The sequence below is a fragment of the Silurus meridionalis genome, chromosome 23 (assembly GCF_014805685.1).
Source record: "Silurus meridionalis isolate SWU-2019-XX chromosome 23, ASM1480568v1, whole genome shotgun sequence".
NCBI lineage: Eukaryota > Metazoa > Chordata > Actinopteri > Siluriformes > Siluridae > Silurus > Silurus meridionalis.
Window position 1 is genome coordinate 13,879,617 of NC_060906.1, and position 14,260 is coordinate 13,893,876.

Consider the following 14,260-nt stretch of genomic DNA (forward strand, 5'->3'; position numbering starts at 1 on the left):
TATTAGAGGTTCTTATCTGTATATCTCCTGTATATATATCCTTCCGATCAGTAGCCCAGCACCTTAACTGCTGAGCTACCACTCACTTGATTATATTATATAGCTACTGATCAGAAGGTCGGGGGTATTGACGGTATCTCCAAGCTGCTCTTAGACAAGACCCTCTGTTCTGTGGGGGACCCTCTGTTCTGTCCGTATCATAGCCGACACTGCGCTTTGACCCCAGCTTCCGAGCAAGCTAGGATATAAATAAAGGCTATTATATTTCTATATATGTACAGTACAGACCAAAAGTTTGGACACACCTTCTCATTCAAAGAGTTCACTTTATTTTCATGACTATGAAAATTGTAGAGTCACACTGAAGGCATCAAGTGCTATTTGACCAAGAAGGAGAGTGATGGGGTGCTGTGCCAGATGACCTGGCCTCCACAGTCACCGGACCTGAACCCAATCGAGATGGTTTAGGGGTGAGCTGGACCGCAGAGTGAAGGCAAAGGGGGCCAACAAGTGCCAAGCATCTCTCGGGGAACTCCTTCAAGACTGTTGGAAGACCATTTCAGGTGACTACCTCTTGAAGCTCATCAAGAGAATGCCAAGAGTGTGCAAAGCAGTAATCAAAGCAAAAGGTGGCTACTTTGAAGAACCTAGAATATGACATTTTTCAGTTGTTTCACACTTTTTTGTTATGTATATAATTCCATATATAATTCCACATGTGTTAATTCATAGTTTTGATGCCTTCAGTGTGAATCTACAATTTTCATAGTCATGAAAATAAAGAAAACTCTTTGAATGAGAAGGTGTGTCCAAACTTTTGTTTTGTACTTTTGGTTTGTACTGTGTATATATATATATATATATATATATATATATATATATATATATATATATATATATATATATATATATATATATGTCTCCCATCTTCTGTAACTCTAGAGCAGCAACTCAAATAACAAACAGGGTAAATCAGCATATTTGGATGTGGGTCTTTCCACACATATATAAATATATATATATATATATATATATATATATATATATATATATATATATATATATATATATACACACACACACACACACACACACACACACACACACACACACACACATACTGTAAATCTGGATAAGAATGGCTCTGAATGTAAATGGTAAATGTAAGCCTAAAGATATGCAGCTCATCTGCATGCCACAAAGAAAACTTCACATATGCAGATATTTCCGCCTACAGTCAGTGACACTATTTTAAGTGCGGGTCTTGCGTAAAAAGGTGCGGTGGCGCTCTGTCACGCGCGCTGATGAGCGAGAGCCCTTCTGTACCTCACCAACATGAAGCACCCTTGATATGGCATCTGTAAGACGTGTTTCCAAAAAGGGTTAATACTGCTGACGGATCCGGCAAATCACCAAGGTATTGTGGAACAAAATGTTTCATGAAGTGAGTATTGCCATCATATTTTAAAGTCGGTCTAATCCATAATTATATACGTCTCTATTATTATTATTTTATTATTTTATTCATAAAGAGTTTTGGAAATCGAAGCAAATACCCTGGTTTTGTCTGTGGTTTTTTTTCTGTTTTGCACAAACAGAATATTAAATAAAAATTGTTTGTTACATTTGTTTAACAAATGCATTTTTCTAAACACAACATTTAACAAAGACGATTTGTTAAGTTAAACGTTAATCTTGAAGTGTTCCTTGTTTTTCTGTCAGGGGAAACCTATAAGGTCCTATACTGAACCCTGAGTGTTGTTCAGAAAATCCTGTAAATAATAATAATAAAGATACCCATAAAAGAACTTCAATTTCTCATAGTGTGTGTGCAAATTACCTAACATTTGCACATTTCCTAGCATTACTTCTGGATTAAAATACCATCATGCAAGAGTTCTAAAATATTTGTGCAAACTTGTTGGGTGAGTGACGCCACCCTGGAATAGTTTTGCTAAGTAAAACTTGTTGTGTGACTTTATTCTTTTGAGAGGTAAGAACAGGACACATTAACCCATTCCTTCCATTGACAAAAGTCATTCAAATAAATAGCATATTCTTAATCATTTGTGAAGTAATATTTTACAAAACCTCAATTATTTGTATAAAATATAGTTCCATGTCAAACTAAACTTGTTTCAATTATTATTATTATTTTTTTTTGTGTGTGTGTGTTAGATGTTTACTGGTATTTACAAAAAAAAAACAAGGAAGGATAGTTGTGTGCTTGAGGCACTTATGCTGATAATGCACTGTTTCAGGTATACCTTAACCCTTCTCTTTCCTTTCACCTAAGGCAGCCATGAGGGACAGACTCAGTCACCTACAGGAACTTTCTGTGTCCACAAATAATCTGGAAGAGCAGGAATATGCAGAGTCAGTCTCGGACTCATTTAGCAATGTGGAACTGGAAGAAGAATTCCAGCAGCAAGCCATCATTTTGACAACAATGAGATGGACGCTGTGTTTGATGAAGCTCAAGAGATAAGGCGTGAGGTTCAGCTCATTCAATTGGATGTAAAGCGGCTCAGAGAGCAAAACACACGCCTCCTAAGTGAACCAACTCGAACCAGCACAATAAAGCGAGACTCCAATGCCATTGCTGCTGATATCAAAACCCGTGGAGAGGATTTGCTGAAATGTCTTCGTAAGATGGACTCTCATGCCAAAGAGCTGGAAGAGGAGCATGGTATCAATTCGGCGGTAGCCAGGATTGCTCGAACGCAGTATGCTGGCCTAAGTAACAGCTTCCGTGATGTGATGATGGAATACAACGAAGCAGAGATGAACCACAAAGAAACGTGCAAAACGCATATCCAGAGGCAGATGGAGATTGTAGGGCGAGAGGTGACAGGTGAGGAGATTGAGGAAATGCTGGAGAATGGGCAGTGGAACATCTTCAATGATAACGTTTTGACAGAAGGAAAAACAGCACGATCTGCACTCAACCAGATTGAAAGCCGACACCGTGACTTACTGGAGTTGGAGAACCGACTCAAGAGTGTCCATGAGGTGTTCCTGGATGTGGCCATGCTTGTGGAAGAACAAGGGCCCATGATAGACTACATATTCACCAATGTTCAGAAAACAGATGCTAAACTCGAAGAAGTCCTAATTCGACTTGAAAAAGCAAAGAGACATGATCAAAACAATCCCTTCAAGAAAATGTTCTGTAGCTGCTTTCCATGCTATAAGTAATTTCTATGGGCAAAATAATCTGCCCTTCGATTATATGGATGTTCATGTACAGAATGAAATGTCTTTTCAGTTTGTTTTTAACAATTTCTATTTGGCTAAACTAAAAAATTACAGGTAGTCTTCATATAGATATAAAAAAAAAACATAATATAAGATAACAGTTTACACAGAGATTTGATTTTTTGCTCAACTTTGTTAAAACAACAGACAAAATGCTATTTAGGTGGCATGTGTGTGTAGCTGATGTTTAAATTGCACAAGTGCACATAATGAAGTATAAGGCTATATATGTACTATAAAATATTAAATAGCCTCATGACATTCAATCCTAGCCTTATTTCTTTAGAAACTGCACCTTTCAGTGATATAAGTTATAGTCAGACATAGTAAATGAAGTTACATTTGTTTAGGTATTTGCAAGAAAATATAAATTATAATGTTTCCAATGTTTATTACTCTTATGTAATTGTAACATGGAAATGGATTAAACAGTTAATACACTGTACAATATAAGACAATATAAGAATATCTATGTTCAAACATTGAGAGATAAAGTACCATAAATTTTAAATGAGTGTTTCAGAGCTTCTTGTAACTTTTCATTAAATGTTAAAGTATATGTGGATGTAGATGTGTGTGTGTGTGTGTGTGTGTGTGTGTGTGTGTGTGTGTGTGTGTGTATATATATATATATATATATATATATATATATATATATATATATATATACAGTACAGACCAAAAGTTTGGACACACCTTCTCATTCAAAGAGTTTTCTTTATTTTCATGACTATAAAAATTGTAGATTCACACTGAAGGCATCAAAACTATGAATTAACACATGTGGAATTATATATGGAATTATATACATAACAAAAAAGTGTGAAACAACTGAAAAATGTCATATTCTAGGTTCTTCAAAGTAGCCACCTTTTGCTTTGATTACTGCTTTGCACACTCTTGGCATTCTCTTGATGAGCTTCAAGAGGTAGTCACCTGAAATGGTCTTCCAACAGTCTTGAAGGAGTTCCCGAGAGATGCTTGGCACTTGTTGGCCCTTTGCCTTCACTCTGCGGTCCAGCTCACCCCTAAACCATCTCGATTGGGTTCAGGTCCGGTGACTGTGGAGGCCAGGTCATCTGGCGCAGCACCCCATCACTCTTCTTCTTGGTCAAATAGCCCTTGATGCCTTCAGTGTGACTCTACAATTTTCATAGTCATGAAAATAAAGAAAACTCTTTGAATGAGAAGGTGTGTCCAAACATTTGGTCTGTACTATATATATATATATATATATATATATATATATATATATATATATATATATATATATATATATGTCTCCCATCTTCTGTAACTTTAGAGTTAACTCAAATAACAAACAGGGTAAATCAGCATATTTGGATGTGGGTCTTTCCACACATTATTCCCTTTTACTTTTCTTTAACAAGCAATGCTTAGAATTTATTGATTTTAAAGTGTTTTACCAACTTGGGGTTGGAATAATGTTCTACCTTAAACTAATCCCTGTGTGTGATTCTGTCTTTTTATATATAACATCCAAGCTTCTAACACGAACATCTATAATCTTGAATGCTAACATATATGTTAGCATTCAAGATTATAGATGTTCGTGTTAGAAGCGGTGCTTGATAAAATAATATTACTTACTGTTACTGAGGGAGTAGCTTGGATGTTTATTATTCTTACGTAATTGTAACATCAAACCCTAACCCTTACACTGGATTTCTCTTTTAAACGTGAGCATAATGATTTAAATCATAGCTATTAAAGCATTTTGGGGGGAACTTTAAAGAGTCAAATAGTGTGTCTTTGAACTGGTATACTAGGAAGAGCACACAATTGTTGGTGTACACCACACACATTCCTTTTAAATCAGATAAACATGTATTATGTGTAGGCCAAGAGATGTACACAGTCTGCATTACAAGATTACAGGCATGCACATTCTTCCATCTTCTGTTCAAAACTTGAACAGAAACATGCATCCAGGAAATGTGTGGATGCTTATTGCCAATTATCAATCGTCATGCCTAAAAAGGACTGAAAATTGTAAAAATCTAAGATATGTTAACAGGCAAATTTGAAAACATAAAGAAGTAGCAGTGTAGCAGGTACAAAAGTTTCTCATTTGCTTCCTCTGCCAGAATGAAGAAAGGTTGGATGGTCTGTTGAGCATTAATGGAGAGGACTGAAAAAAAACATACAGCCACGCACGAGAAGAGGCATCAGGCAGTCATCTAGGAGCAAGAGCAAATTGGACATCTAAAGTCTAATTTCAAGGCAGAAGAACTGACATTGTATAAGATGTACATGCATTATAGGGAGAAAATCCACAATGAAAAACAACCCTTAGCTGAGTTATCCAATCATTTCCAGGCTTATCTTATCTTGACCAACAAGAACAAGAGAAATAATTACATATAGAAATGTAAAAATGTAAAAATACAATACCAGTTTTTCTAAAGACACAATACACATTTTAGGTTTTATGGATATTGGGGGAGATGGAAAAATTATAAAGGTTTGCATTTTAAAAATCATTATTTTGATCTTTTCACTGCAGACAAAAAAAAAAAAAAAACCAAACACAAAAGGCTATAAAGTGCTCTATTGAATATGCCTGAAATGTTTTCAAAGAATTAAGGTAGAATAACAAATACCAGGCACATCATGTCTGGCACTTCCTTTAGATTTTAACCTTCTTCACATGGCCAACCTGAATTCCAGCTAAACCTGTTCTTCTATCTTATTTCTTAGCAGATATCTTAGAATGTAACACTGAAAGCAGTAACGTTTTTAATCATGTAGCCAAACCTAGTATCACTTTTTGAAGAAAAGGCCTGAAACCTCAAGTGTTTGTTTTCAGGTTGGACAAGACAATCAGTCATTTTAATACAATACAGAAACACACAGACACAAGTGAAAAGTAGACACTAAACTAGGCAAGAAGCCATACCAATTACACTGCATGAAATCATAATACCCTCAAATACCCATCCTTTCATATAAGAGTAGCTTGATGACTTATCCAGATGAATAAGCTCACCTTGTTATTATTTTGTTTATACCTCTAAAAATGTTTACTTTTATTCTACTAATAACCTTGAATCTAAAGCTGTCAAAGCTTGTTCATCATTATTCTTTCTTTTTTTCTTTATTTTCAACATTTCAGAATTTTCTGGAGACATCCAAAGTATGAAATAAAAAAAAAAAAAACATGTATGGAATTATGTAGTAAACAAAATAGAATATGACCAACTTTTCCAAAGTAGTCACCGTTTGTTTTGACGACAGCTTGACATAGAGATGGTTGTTGGCTGCTTTTCATTTCGTTTACAATCCAACTCATCCCGAACCATCACAACTGAATTTAGATTAAGTGATTGTGTAGGCCAGGTCATCTGATGCAGAATTTCATCACTCTCCTTCTTGAACAAATAGCTCTTTCATAACCAAGAGGTGTGTTTGGGGTAATTGTCCTGTTGGAAAATAAATAATATTCACACTAAGTGCAAACCAGATAAAATGACATGTCACAGCTAAATGCTGTGTTAGCTATGCTGGTTAAGTTCCCCCCTTAAATTTGAAAAAGTAACCAACAGTGTCAGTGTCACCAGCAAAGCCCATCCATGCTTCACAGTGGGAACTACACATTCAGGAACAGTCCGTTTACCCTCTGTACATCTAACAAAGACACGGCAGTTAGAACCAAAAATCTCTAATTTGGACTCACCACTGATTTTTCCACTGATTCAATATCCATTCCTTGTGGTTCTTGGCCAAAGCAAGTCTCTTCCGCTTGTTGTTCTTTGAAGTAATGGCTTATTTGCCACAGTGGATGAAAAAATATGTCTGCCACTTAAATTTAAGAGAAACATTTATGTAAATCAGCAGTTTCTGAGTCTAATAATTAAAAGAAAAAATTATCCTCTGCAGCAGAGGTAGCTCTTCTTCCTTTCCATAGGTATTTATAAGAGACTGTTTCATGATAACATTTGATGATTTTGGGGGACTGCACTTGTGAAGACATTTTTATATTGGTAAAAGAATGCTGAGGATGGAGCCACCAGGTAGGAGGAAAAGAGGAAGGCCAAGGAGGAGGTTCATGGATGTGGTGAGGGAAGACATGCAGGTAGTTGGTGTGAAAGAGGCAGATGTAGAGGACAGGGTGGTATGGAGACGGATGATCCGCTGTGGCGACCCCTAATGGGAGCAGCCGGAAGAAGAAGAAGAAGAAGAAGAAGAAGAAGCACTTGTGAAGACATTTAAAATTCTTGAGATATTTGGGATTGACTGATCTACATTTCTTAAAGTAATGATGGAATGTCTTTCCTTCAGTGGTTCTCATTTATTGTTTATAAATCTCTCAAAATTGTACATTCATAATGAAGACATCGCTCGCGCTATGGATTCTTTAGCATTTTATATCCAGTTTCAAAAATTTCTCTTAAAAAAATTAATTCCTGACAATTCCACATATCAAAGTGAATTCATGAAGGATGGAAGGAATAACAGTTATAACAGTTAAGTAGATCATTCAAAAAATTTAAAACACACACACACACACACACACACACACACACACACACTTGTAATATAATAAATGAAAATAATTGTATATATATATATATATATATATATATATATATATATATATATATATATATATTTATATTTATTTATTTATTTACATTTTATTAAATCAATTTAATTAATTACTTAATTTAATCAATATAATGAAGTGTATGGCATTAATTTGAATCATTTTATTTGATTTTTAAAACATTATTTCATGTATTATTTACCCATTTAATTTTAAATTGATTTAATGATGTAAATTATTGATGGTCACAAATATAATAATAAACTGTGTTAATTATATATATATATATATATATATATATATATATATATATATATATATATATATATATATATATATATATATATATATATATATATATATATATATATATATATATTGCATTTCTTCCCTAACCGTACCGAAATTAAACCGAACTATGTCTTAAAAACCGAGGTACGTACGTACGTGAATTTTGTGTACCGTTACACCTCTTATTCTAACTGAATTGGTCGTGATTTCAGAGAACGATAACGATATTTTGAGCGAGAAAAAAAACAAACAAAAAAACTCCAGTCACGCCGCGGATGAACCCACGCGAGTTTCCCCCTGAGGGTTTTGCTTACGGGACGTTCGCTTCTGACACACCATGCACGTGCGCGCGCGCGCTCGGCAAATGCCCCGCCCCTTTTTGGACGCGCACCATTTAAGATAGTTCGCAGGTCGAGAGTGAACCTGCATCCCTCTGACACACAACGAAACCAGCCTCTGCAGCGAGGTAAGCACGAGCCATCTCAGCAAATCATACAAAATGACTGGTTGTAGAATGTAAAAGGTTATGTGCAGGTTTTAAAGTGCTATTTATATATATATCGTACCCAGGACTTGTTTTTTGACCAGTTTAGAGTTTTAGATCACATTCCCTACCTTTACTAGGCAGGTGGTCCCAAGGTGACACTGGTCTAAATTATCCATGAGCTTTGGATCACAGTGGATTCGAGATAAAGTTTTCGAGAGGAACATTTTTGTTGCTTTAGTTAGGGTTCTTTTAGGAACGCAGTCTGATCTCTGGTGGTGCATGTCTTGGGTTAGATGTGCTCGGATGGAGAACGCGCGCCGCTGGGCGGCTCGGGAAACGGCAAGTTGCGCCAGTGGCTCATCGAGCAGGTAGACTCCGGAAAATACCCCGGACTCGTGTGGGAAAACGAAGACAAAAGTGTGTTCCGGATCCCGTGGAAGCACGCGGGGAAACAGGACTACAACCGGGACGAGGACGCAGCACTTTTCAAGGTAGATTTTATTCGAGAGGAAAAAGCGACTAAACAGAATGCGCTCATGGTGCATTGATACCAGTCCGTACTTCAGTATTATATAAAATCAAGTGTATACTCAACTTTTCCCAGGTGAGTTTTCACCTGCTTGCGCTCACGTTTTCATCCTTTCCGTAGGCTTGGGCGCTGTTCAAAGGCAAATACCGGGAAGGCATTGACAAACCCGACCCTCCCACGTGGAAAACGCGTCTACGGTGCGCGCTGAACAAGAGCAATGACTTCGAGGAGCTGCTGGATCGCAGTCAGCTCGACATCTCGGACCCTTATAAAGTTTACCGAATCGTTCCCGAGGGCGCCAAAAAAGGCAAGTCATGTGCACAGAGACGAGCGCGCGCGCGCGCGCACCCGCCACCTGCAGACCCAAAACCTTTCCATTAAACCTCCGATTTCTGTATTACAGCCTCCAGATCTGTAGAGGACACGACCCCAAACCCAAGCCCTCAGAGTTATCCATTACATCCACCCTATGCGCCTTTGCAGAGTCAGGTAAGCGCTAATGCCACTTTCATTTTTGTGGTGACACGTGTGTGGATGCAAGCGAATCAGTAGTGAACCTGTGCACGCAGGTCTGCAGCTTCATGTCTCCAGCAGAGAGGACTTGGCGGGACTTTCTTCCAGACAAGTCTCCTATAGCTGATATGTCTTTCAACCAAAGTCCATACACCTCTCGGTGGGATGCAGGTACACTTAATATTGGTATTAAGGTCTTTCAATATGTGCCATGAATGTGTAAAACAAATGTATTTATTATAAGGGACTGCACATAAAGAAATGTCTGTTCCTCTGTTCTTCTGCTCAGGATACCAGTTTAGTGGCTCTTTCTACAGCTGCAGCGCCTCAGAACCTCTGCCATCGGCATTTACATTAGATGCCAGCATGAAGTCAGCAGAAGCCATGGCCCTCTCAGGTACCCATGCATTTATGCACATGGGCTTTTGGACAGTGCGGCTCTAGAAGGATGTATTATATTAAGAATGTCATAGTCAGATATTTTTGGTCATATGAAGGCTAACAACTTCCCTTATAGGACAAGCGGCTTTCAGACATGCTTTGTTCTGTTTGTAATACCCAGCAGATTTTAGACCAAATATAAAAAAAATTTAAGAAAGATGAATTGAACCAACATGAGCAAGATGAGCAAGGTATGTCCGCATGAATTACATAGGAGCAATATACCTTACAGATGTGGATGGGCAGACTTACTTCAGCTTGCACCTGCCACCCTTGCCAACCATGTGGCTGTACCCTGTGTCTAGTGTCATCAGATGTTACATCGAGTGCACTGTTAACATGGATGTAGATCAGATGATTAATCCCTTGTTTAAGCTTTTTTTGGATGTATTTTGTATGTTTTAAAACAGAGTTTCAATTAAGTTCCACCCAAAACAAATGATCAAACTTCTCAACGGTTTTCTTTTATTTAAAGATATTTTTTCCATTTAAAGAGTACCCACCTGTTTATTCGCTTAATTTTCATTCTACAATCAACTATTAGCTCTTATATGACTATAGCCATGACAGCTCTTCGAATATGATAAGACCCCTGACATTTATGAAACTTTAGCATTTGTTTAAATGTTGACCTTGTCTCCCTTCCTTTCTTGGTTAGATTACCGGCTTCATTTGGCAGTATATTTCCGGGAAGCCCTTGTGAAGGAGGTGACTGTGAGCAGTCTAGAAGGTTGTATTCTGGGTGCGAGCAAAGATGGTTTGCCATATGGGGCTTCTCAAGTTCCGGAGCTTGTGGAGCTTCCACAGATTGAACACAGCTCACTGGAACATGGGGTTCTGCTATGGATGGCACCAGATGGGCTTTATGCTCGCCGCTGCTGCCCCTGCAGGGTGTATTGGGAAGGAGGGCACAATCCCTCTAACAATAAACCCAACAAACTACAGAGGGATCAGACCTGCAAACTGCTGGACACTCAGCAATTCATCACAGGTTCGAATCTTATTTTCAAAAGATTTGAGAAATATAAGTTTTATTAAAGTTCAGATACTGTAGGAAGTGCATTCCTTTCATTTAAATGAACTTTTGAGTTTGTTGTATTCTCTTGTTCTTCCTTTCTTGTTCTTAGATCAACTGGTATATCTCTCATCTTCAGTTACAAAGCGAGTTACCACATAAATCAGCTAAAAGCTTCTAGATAATTTCTTTTCTGTGAATTTACCACACTGAAGACCACCAGGGAAATTATTTCCAATTATTACAGTAAATAAGGTCACTAAGAGTTACAGTAAACATTTCACCACAGCACACTCAGGATACTAGGCACCACAACAGATAATCTCAGTGTTCACAGAGGCCACCCACCTTTTTTACGTCAAGCTTGATTGGTTGCAGCACATTTGCATACATGCACACAGGACTTTCCAGGATGTGATTAGTGTACAGATGAGAATCCCCATCATGCCTCCATCAAATGACTTCTTGTAAAACAGATGGAGATTAGGGTAGAAAATGTGAGTGGCCTGTATGATATTTTAAACCCGGCTGACCAAGTAATTTCAAAGAATAAGCTGTTACTGTCATACCACTTTTGTGGGGAAATAACCTCCCAATTTTTAATGTGTATAAATAAGAACATTGGTTCAACAGTCTTCCATGAATAACCACAGTTTTGTTGTTTTTTGGCATTTCTGATCACTTAAGAATTAGATGTTTGTTTTTAATGATTTTTCTCAATTTTTTTTTTTTTTATCTGTAAGAAGTTTGTGTTCAAATATAGTGATCTGTTTTTCCCCCTCATTCTCAGAATTACAGAGCTATGCTCGACACATACGTCCTCTACCCATGTCCCAAGTGCTCCTGTACTTTGAGGACGACAACACAGAGCCACAGAGACCAGGAAGGACCCTCACTGTCCAGGTATTTTATTATGAAAAGTTGACTTTTCATCATTCACAATTGATATGACTAGATCAACATTAACTTAACTTTAAAAGCATCTTTTTAACACAAGATAACTGGCATGCTTTAGCTCTTATTTGGGTTTGGATATAGTGTGTAAACTGAAAATCTGTTTTCCTTTACATTCTAGGTTGAGCCGCTTTTCGCTCGACAGCTTCTCTACTTCACCCACTCGAGCAGCATGAACTACATCCGCAGCCACAACCTCTCACCTCTGAACCCAGAACACACAATATCCTCAACTCAGGACTTCCACAGAATCATCAGCCATCACCACAGCAGCAGTCTGTAAAATTTCACCTGGCAAAGCTATCACTGAGGAAGACAAACTGAAGAACAAGATGGACTCAACAAATACACTGTCATGGTTCATGTGTGACACAGAGTATTAACTTTACCAACTAATTTCTCCAAACGCACTCAAGCAGCTGGACTTTTGTTTGTAGAATGGACCAAAGATGCTGGTTGCATGTGTCTGATTAGCACTTGGCATTTTTTCCCCCCTTTATAGGTTTATAGTTCTTTAATATCATCTCAGGGAACTGTAATGAAAACAGTATTAAAAGTTGTTATATCAAAGTCTGATTTCATTGTGGTTTATATGTACAAATACATGCTTCCACATGCCTATAAAACATCTGAAAAGAGATTGATTGATCACTCAGGATGTTGAATGATAGCATTAGACATGCTGCTATTGGGAAGAAAAATGGGTAAGCAGTGTGCTATGTGTGAACATATAAATATATGTGTACACACAGGAAATGTGGTTTGTGAGACAGGATGGTGATGGTTGACAGACCTGAAGACTGATGACATCACAGGAAGAGGTAGATTTTTTTTTTTTTACCTAAATAAGTTTTTTGTTTCTGACAATAGTTAAGTCTCCAGAAAGGAAACTTGGTGTATGATCGTCATTATTTTACTTGCGACAAATATAAAATACCTTAGGGCTAGGTAAACAACAACAACAAAATGATACAGCCAGGTTGTTCAGTGTATTTTGTCCTAGATTATTTGGGCCACATATTGTGTGCCTGGCCATTTGATCATCAAAACCTTTTATACTGCTCCTATCTTGTAAGTATAGAATTAGTGGCTGTAGCCATGCACATGCTCTGCAAACCCCCCACTCCCCTATCAACAGCCAGCAACTAACACTGACTTTGCAGAGTTTGTTGCATTCGTATAAATGTATATGGGGCAGAACTGTTACTTGTTCACACTTCCTGGCTATTTAATTAGACACAAAGATATTTTGTTCATGCAGTCTGTTTGAGTCCAAAATATAGTAATAGCTAGTACAATAGGTATACCTGGTAGAATGTGTGTAGGTTGAAGATGTACCTAATAAACTGGCAATAACACAATAGATTTCTGAGAGGATAATAGCATTTTAGGAGAAAACAGCGAGATTGAAAAGAATACAGCTCACCACAAGTATGACCACCAGCATCATTTCAGAATTTCATCATATCTAAAATCTGATGTAATCTGAAACAACTGTTTTGTTTATAGCTGCTGCTATTGTCCACTATATATTCTAATATAAATATTTTCTATATTCTACTATATATTCGACTCTCCTGATTTTTTTTTTACATGCACACAAAATTGCTTTACTATCTTACATCTCAAATTAAAAGAAAGAAATATATACATAAAACAAAGAAAATAGACAATTAAAAAAAGAAATTCATAATTACAGCTCTGAATCCTTAAAACCTCTATGAAAATCACCCTCAGCTTTATATATAACCCTATATCAATTCAGAATCACCAGACTTCACTGAAATGAATAATAAGGGCAGGTATACCTTAATACTGAACATCTGCACTTGACATCCTCTCTGTGGTTATAATACAGAACTTTGTAAACATGTTTGGATCTACTTCCTTTTGCCTACGTATAATGGAAAGACAAAATCAGAAAAACTTCCCTTAACACCTTAACCTACACCCACTAAGATACCTAAAACCACACAGGGCTTTGAAAAAGTCCTGTCTTGAACCTGTTCCTTTAAATAGGACCTATGTTAAGTAGGTGAGCACTAATTATAGACAAGTAAATAAACAAGTCAAAGTAGCTCAGAGCATTTAGAAAAGAAGATGGAATGTTATTTCACAGAACATTTGCAGTTCCAGTAAGTAAATGTCATAAAAAACATAAACAGGAAAAAAGTTATTCAGCTTGTCATTAGCTTTAAATTTAAT

The 14,260-nt window shown here is 37.0% G+C and overlaps 2 protein-coding genes and 1 long non-coding RNA gene across 3 annotated transcripts; 2 read left to right on the top strand and 1 right to left on the bottom strand.

The window, feature by feature from the left end:
• The first annotated feature begins 1,269 nt into the window (after positions 1–1,269).
• LOC124376753 (syntaxin-11-like) lies at positions 1,270–3,805 on the top strand. Its single transcript, XM_046835998.1, is given in 3 exon segments — positions 1,270–1,444; positions 2,297–2,438; positions 2,441–3,805. Coding segments are annotated over 3 exon segments (912 nt in total). The 5' UTR covers positions 1,270–1,432; the 3' UTR covers positions 3,199–3,805.
• Positions 3,806–5,097: 1,292 nt separating this feature from the next.
• On the bottom strand, positions 5,098–9,336 carry LOC124376755. Its single transcript, XR_006923888.1, has 3 exons — positions 9,199–9,336; positions 6,956–7,080; positions 5,098–6,701 (listed from the first exon to the last, which is right to left on the bottom strand). It is a non-coding gene; the product is annotated as an uncharacterized LOC124376755 (long non-coding RNA).
• Positions 8,480–12,625, top strand: irf4b (interferon regulatory factor 4b). Its single transcript, XM_046835997.1, has 9 exons — positions 8,480–8,582; positions 8,897–9,094; positions 9,253–9,439; positions 9,536–9,621; positions 9,702–9,816; positions 9,935–10,042; positions 10,745–11,077; positions 11,892–12,004; positions 12,177–12,625. The coding sequence occupies exons 2-9, from the start codon at positions 8,897–8,899 to the stop codon at positions 12,336–12,338; spliced, it is 1,302 nt and encodes a 433-aa protein (XP_046691953.1). The 5' UTR covers positions 8,480–8,582; the 3' UTR covers positions 12,339–12,625.
• The last annotated feature ends 1,635 nt before the right edge of the window (positions 12,626–14,260 follow it).